At 28.1% G+C, this 6826-nt stretch overlaps 1 protein-coding gene across 1 annotated transcript in view; it reads right to left on the bottom strand.

Annotated features, from left to right (window-relative positions):
* Positions 1 to 1923: 1923 nt before the first annotated feature.
* Positions 1924 to 6826, bottom strand: part of VGlut (Vesicular glutamate transporter) — a 75184-nt gene continuing 70281 nt past the window's right edge. The window contains exons 8-11 of the mRNA XM_088270110.1: positions 6683 to 6826; positions 5818 to 6003; positions 3144 to 3332; positions 1924 to 2201 (exon numbers count right to left, since the gene is read on the bottom strand). The exon at positions 6683 to 6826 is cut by the window's right edge and continues 42 nt beyond it. Of these exons, the coding sequence (XP_088126236.1) occupies positions 2034 to 2201; positions 3144 to 3332; positions 5818 to 6003; positions 6683 to 6826 (687 nt within the window). The 3' untranslated portion in view covers positions 1924 to 2033. The remainder of the gene's footprint in view (positions 2202 to 3143; positions 3333 to 5817; positions 6004 to 6682) is intronic.

Raw genomic sequence — 6826 nt, 5'->3', positions numbered from 1 at the left:
AAAATGTGAGAAATTTCTATCAAAAGTAGTGCATATTGTTTTTGCTGAACGAAAATGCAGTGCTCATTAATCATTTCTTAACGTGTTTACTACTCCCATTAGTAATAAATACTTTAGTTTTTTATTGTTTGGTATTTTGTACACAATAAATTTTTGCCGTAATAACAAAGTTGTCTTAATTAGACGAACATGTTTTGTTACGTTTTTGCTGTCGTTTTTGTGACTAAAGTAAATATTACTAATTTATACTCATCGTGCAATTCGAGTGACTTAGCGTGCACAAAGAGAAAAAAATGAGACGTAAAAAGTATTTACATATTATCTCCTTATCTTTATTACATTTAATATATTGTATATATGTTTTATTTAACGAGATCTTTTTCTAAAATTATTAATAGCTAAAGAAAAAATAATTTCAAATGGAAATAAATAAAATGATGTTCCGGACTCGAATCAAATAAATAAAACCAGTAAAAAAAAAATTTTTTTTTTTTACATGTTGTATTTTTGCTAAACGGAGAAGTTAAAATTAAAAATATGAAAATTATAAACAGTTTTTTACGCTTATTATTTTCATACAGATTCAAAAACATATAAAATATCTTAAGTTTATTGAATATATTTATAGAAAGTACAATAAATATTATTTGTATATTTCTAATTCAATAACATTTCTCAAATCTAAATTACAACGCGGGAAATCATTAAATACCTACCTAAAATAATGGTATATTTTTCAAGAATTCAACATCAATATATTTGTTTATATACATTCCCTATAGCAGTATAATATTTACACATAAACATTGTGAAGAGGCTAAAGATATAATATTATAATCGATGATATAATATTTAAATCAAAACACACATATCTATCTTTTTAACTCTATAACCACCAATTAGTAATTTGAATCTATATTTAACATTTTTTATTGAAAATTTTATATTTCTACCGAAGACAAACTAAAATAATTATTCTTTTATTCAATTAAGAAAGGAGTTGAGAATTAAAAAATAAAAATATATATTTAATTATATCTTATTTTGGTCTCACATCAAAGCTAGAAAAATCCTTTTCAACCATGTGTGGTATAAGATATATGAATGACGGCTTCAATTATGATATACATTACATACGAAATTCGATGAAATAAGTCGAAAAATAAGATAGTAATCCATTTGATTTTTTTTTTGTGGGTATTTTATTTTAAAAAAACTTTTGTTTTGTAATGCATATATATGTATATAAGTATATGTATAAATATATATATATATTATATATATATATATATATATATATATATATATATATATATATATATATATATATATATATATATATATAAATATATATATATATAAATATATATATATATATATATATATATATATATATATATATATATATATATATATATATATATATATATATATATATATATATATATATATATATATATATATATATATATATATATATATATATATATATATATATATATATATATATTTATATATTTTTCTACATTTTCAGGTAAAAAAATGTTAATATGTACGAAGTATTTTCAACAAATACTAACATTATTTTATAAAGATACATTTCGATCATTTGCTGTTACCATAAAAAAAATTGTTGGCTATGAGGTGTAAGACCAAAATATGCATAAGGAAATCAATTTGAAATTTTTATCATATATTCTGTTCAAAATGAATCAGTAAGTATACGTATATAACTCCTTTCTTAATGGAATCTCCGATTTAAAAATAATTCAAACACCCATAAACAAGATCCAATTGTCATATTAATTTATTGTTCAAAATCTAGAATTTATTTTATTTTTAAAATAATCAATAAATTACGTTATATATTACTCAAAAAGTGCAATAATTTACTATAATAAATATAATAATAAAATATAATAATTTTTGTTCAATTTTTGTGCGTAAAATATTCGTGCATGTACATACTTAGAAATTGTTTTGAAACGTTTTATTAAATTCTAGATTTTGAAGATATCATTTCAGTATTTGTTTTAATAAGTCCTGTCATCTACAGTTCCATGCATGTAAGTATCTTGTGCTTGCGGTTGCACAGAAGCCTCTTCTACGAAGCCTGAAGCAAATGGATTCCCTGGAACGTGCTGAACTGCTCCGTAACTTGGTGGAGGTTGCGTTACCATCTGCGTACCTGGGCTGGCATCCTGCAAAGCAAACAAGTGATTACTCTTTGATTAAGCGTTTTCACGCACTTGAAACATAAGTCTATAAAAATGATCTTTTTTGATAACCTTAAGTATTAATCTTTCCTTAGATATCTATCTTCCCTCCCAATATCCTCCTTTTTATCATCAGTTAACGAAATAAAAACATTTAAATCACATCCTTACACGACTTTCACCCATTTTTTGTATGTCTGCATTATGTGTAAAATCAATATCTCCTACTTATTTATATAACTGTTTAAGGCCAAAAAACTACCGCTTACCAAATTTTCATTTATTGAGAGATATCTCATTTTTTTTAACAAAACCTTCATTTTATATAAATGTGAAGTATTTTCAAATAGTTAAATGAAAAATTATTACTACTTCTTTTAAATTTTTGATGTTGCTATCCGGTACACATAAAGAGAGATTTGGTGAGTGATTAGAAATACAATACTTTTTTAAATATATTTTCAAAGCAATGTTATCTTTGTGGTATGCTAATGTAACAGCCTCTTTATCATTTATATTTGAAGCACTAACTTTCTGATTTTACATTTTATAATTAAAATGCAACGTTGTTTTAAAATCACTAAAAACATTTTATTATAACTTGATTTTGATACCGGTTTCGAGGCTAACCGACTCTTTATCTTGATAAAAAATGAGTTAGCATCGAAACCGGTAGACATTATTATTAAGTTATAATAAAATATTTGTAGTGATTTTAAAACAAATTTACATTTTAATTAAAGTCTCCTTATCATTCATCGTTCACTTTGTGTAAAACCACTTAAAAACACTTCTTCATGCTTCAACAACTGGGGATGATCGAACAGTTATTTCGAATCCAGTTGTCATGAAATAGTGTATTTAAGTAGTATTACACAAAGTGAATAATAAATGATAAGGAGAGTGTTCAATTACAATGTTATTTACCAAATTAGTTTCCCTCATGTTGTCCTCCTTCATGACAGGTTTGGGTCCATTCTCCCAGGACATCTGCTGCTCCAAGGTAGGTTCAGCCCAGGGCTGGAGTTCTCCAGATGCAAAGAGGCCGTAGAAGGTGATCCCGATGAAGTGGACGGTGGCTGCCATTATGAACACTGTCTTCCAGCTCTCGGCCGTCTACAATAAATGTGAAAAAAATTGACTTTGTATGATGGATCAACACTCCTCTCTAACTTGATTTATATTTAAGGAACATAAGCCGCTAAAATTTTCTTACAAACACCAATTAGATTTAAAATATATTAACTTTAGGAGTCTAAAAATATATAAAATCGTAATCGTATATTGAAAGGATAATTCAAACAGATTCATTGAACCTTCGATTATTATTTGAATTTACGACATTTTGAGCGTTTACAATTCATTAGCGTGGTCGTCAATCATGAGTAGAACAAATGAATGTTTCACGTGCGCAAAGTGATCAATTAACCAACCTATGACACGTCGTAAGCTCTGTAAATACCCAAAACTCCATATTCTTCTTTGTTGAGATGTCAATTTTTTTTATTTGAATATTGATTTTTATTTTTCAACCCTTATTCCCATCCAATGTTGCATAGGGCACTGCATCGAATAGAAGCAGTGTTATCTTGATCATCAAATAAATACAAGAAGGAAAAATGATCAGCTCTATCACGCATAAATAAATTGTCCATATTTTCCGAACATCGTGTAGTTGATATACTCGTAAATTCGCGCAATAAATTGTTAACAAAAGTAATTTTCATCTATCACCGGATTGGAATAAAAGCATTAAGTTATTCACGGCCCGTGGAGAGACTGTGTAGCGATATGATATGAATGGTCGCCTCATTTCCAGCCATCAATCTCCCGACACGCTCCCCTACCCTGGTATATAAAGCGCCGAGTTTTCCAATGCGAAAACCCAGCGATGCGTGGTCCCGTTGTACGTGATCATAATGCGGTATGAATGTAATATACAAACCGTGGAAAACAGAGATTCTAAACTGTCTTCAAAATTCACTTGAAAAATGTTTTTTATATTTAATTTATGAATATTGAAAAATTTGTACAGAAATCTGACTTTTTAATACATGACTATTAAATTCGTTTGCGTGAGTACCTCGAAAACTCCACCTAATAACCATTTCATTCATTATATGAATTGCTTTTAGTCGCATTAATATCTTATCAAATTCATATTTATTTAACAAGCTTACGTTATTTAAATTTGCGAGATTATTTTCGTGATAAATTTTGCAAATTTAATCGTAAATAAAGATAAATGAATATATGTACTTCATGCAATTAAACTACGGTACTAAGAATACTATTTTCGTTATCATAAAAAATGTATATATAACTTTATCATTGGATTTAATTAAAATTTATAATGATTCTGACACACGTGTACTTCTTTAAATTAGTAATTTCACTACCACAAAAGCACAATTTTTTTTAATTTAAAGCGGAAAGTTTTTTTAACGTGGTGCTTATTGAAAGAACTTGAGAAAATATTTTCAATTTATTTTGAGTTTATTAACCATACTCATAGTTTGTAAAATACTTTGAAAGGATTAAAAAAATAATGTTTTAAATTATATATTCTTAATATTTGTATCCCGTGAAAAAATTGCAAAAATACTTTTTATACACGTAATTAAACTTATGAATTAGTTGATTAATTGACGTTTTTTTGTAATAACCATTAAAAAAAAATTTAAAATTACATACAAACGCCCATTATAATTTCAAATTAAAAGCTTTCTTTCTGTTTTGATATTAAAGATAAATAATGTTTCGAATTCAAGTTTTTAAAGAGTATGTTATTTGAGCGCCCACGATACGGGAAGTACAGTAGAACGTGTCTGGGGCATTGTTCGGAGGCGCCAAGCGAAAGTTATTTGATAATCGGGAACAGCAGTCAGGGGTTTCTAGCGCACAGAAACTGAGGAATTTATATATGACCTTTCATTCATAACCGCATATCAAAAATCTGCATAAAAATATGACTTTATTCATATTTTAATTTAATTTATAAAAAATGCACAAAATGCGCTCACCACAATATTTTTCACGAAGGACACAATTTTAACATTTTCGAGTCTTTTCTTAAGATATTAATATGTTCAATCAATTTAGTTTGAGATATTATTATTTCTAGAATTAATGCATTTAAAAAAATATATATTTTTATTTATATTAATAAACTTTCAATAATTCATATACATTAGCCTCGTTTACATAAAATATTGTCCGGCCAGAAAGCTCGGCTACCGTACTGTAGGTCCCGGGTTCGATTCCCAATGGGGGGGTAAATATAAGTGATTTTTTCAGTGCCCTATGCAACCTGGGACCTTCAAAATGGTAGTTAAACACGTTAAACATTATTCCAGGGTGATTGTAGGAAACTGACGGTTGCAAGCTTAATAGGAAACTGGTCAATTTTATTTTACTGATATATCAATATATAGAGATACATTGGAGAGATAAAACGATGTATAATAATATATTTTCAAAATACATGTTTCTGTACATAAGCAACTATAATTTTAATTTTTTAAGGTAGGTCAGTTTACTATTAAGCATGCAATATGTACACTTTTACACCAGGGAACAAAACTAGAGGTTCTACACTCACCGGTTCAACGGTGAGATTATCGATGACAATGGGACAGATGAGTCCAGCAATGGTTCCGATACCGTTGGACATGCCCATAAGGATACTGGCATAACGTGGGGCGATGTCCAAGTGGTTGACGTTGTACCCGGATATGGCGAAACCACTAGCCGCCACACCAAATGACAGAGCTGTAGTTGACCTGACCTAAAATATACAAACAATAGTTGCCACCAATATAGTGTCTTCCTATAGAAAAACAATCTATGAAATGATATTTCATTGACAAATAAGAACCTATTTTTTAGCACCAATAATAATGCATTAATACTAATAAAAATGAGACAAAACTCTATTTGTGAATGTGCTGAGACGTCATCACAAGATATCCCTCATTTAGTGTGGAAATAACCAATTTTTGACTTAGAAAAAATATTTAAATTGGAAACAGATTGAGTGAAAGAAGGAATAAAGTTGATAAAAATTTATGAGGCAACAGTACATAAATATCTATCATATTTATTGGTATCTTATTTAGAAAATATGACAAGGCGAATAAGACAAATAAATAAACTTTGTGACAAATGATTGATATAAGATATTGAATCCAATCTTTAATCCATCTTGCTTAAGATACTGAATTCATTGTATATATTGTATTGTTCTTAGGGATCAACCTTGTTCATTTATTATTAACTATACACATTCTCTATCATTTTGAAGACATTAAAACTAAATATGCTATAAATCCTCGTATATAATAATAAGCAAGGAGAATTTTCATACGAAACTATTTTTTAAAATACCAAATACGTGTATGAAAGATACTTTAAGTTCTCTTTATCTATTTCTGATAATCGATTAAATATTCGATTTAAAAACTTACCGCGGTTTTGGAGTAAGCGACGACTATGAAAAACAGAGCTTCCAGTCCAAAACCTCCACAGTTGAAGATCTTCCTGACGTTGGTAGTAGACAACATTCCAGTTTTTCGGACGTAATCAGCCAGGAGACCTCCGAGAGGTACTAT

This window comes from Brachycentrus maculatus, unplaced genomic scaffold, assembly GCF_059751285.1.
Source record: "Brachycentrus maculatus isolate JH-2025_06_01 unplaced genomic scaffold, ASM5975128v1 h1tg000372l, whole genome shotgun sequence".
Classification (NCBI taxonomy): Eukaryota; Metazoa; Arthropoda; class Insecta; order Trichoptera; family Brachycentridae; genus Brachycentrus; species Brachycentrus maculatus.
This window is presented reverse-complemented; position numbering and strand designations above follow the sequence as displayed.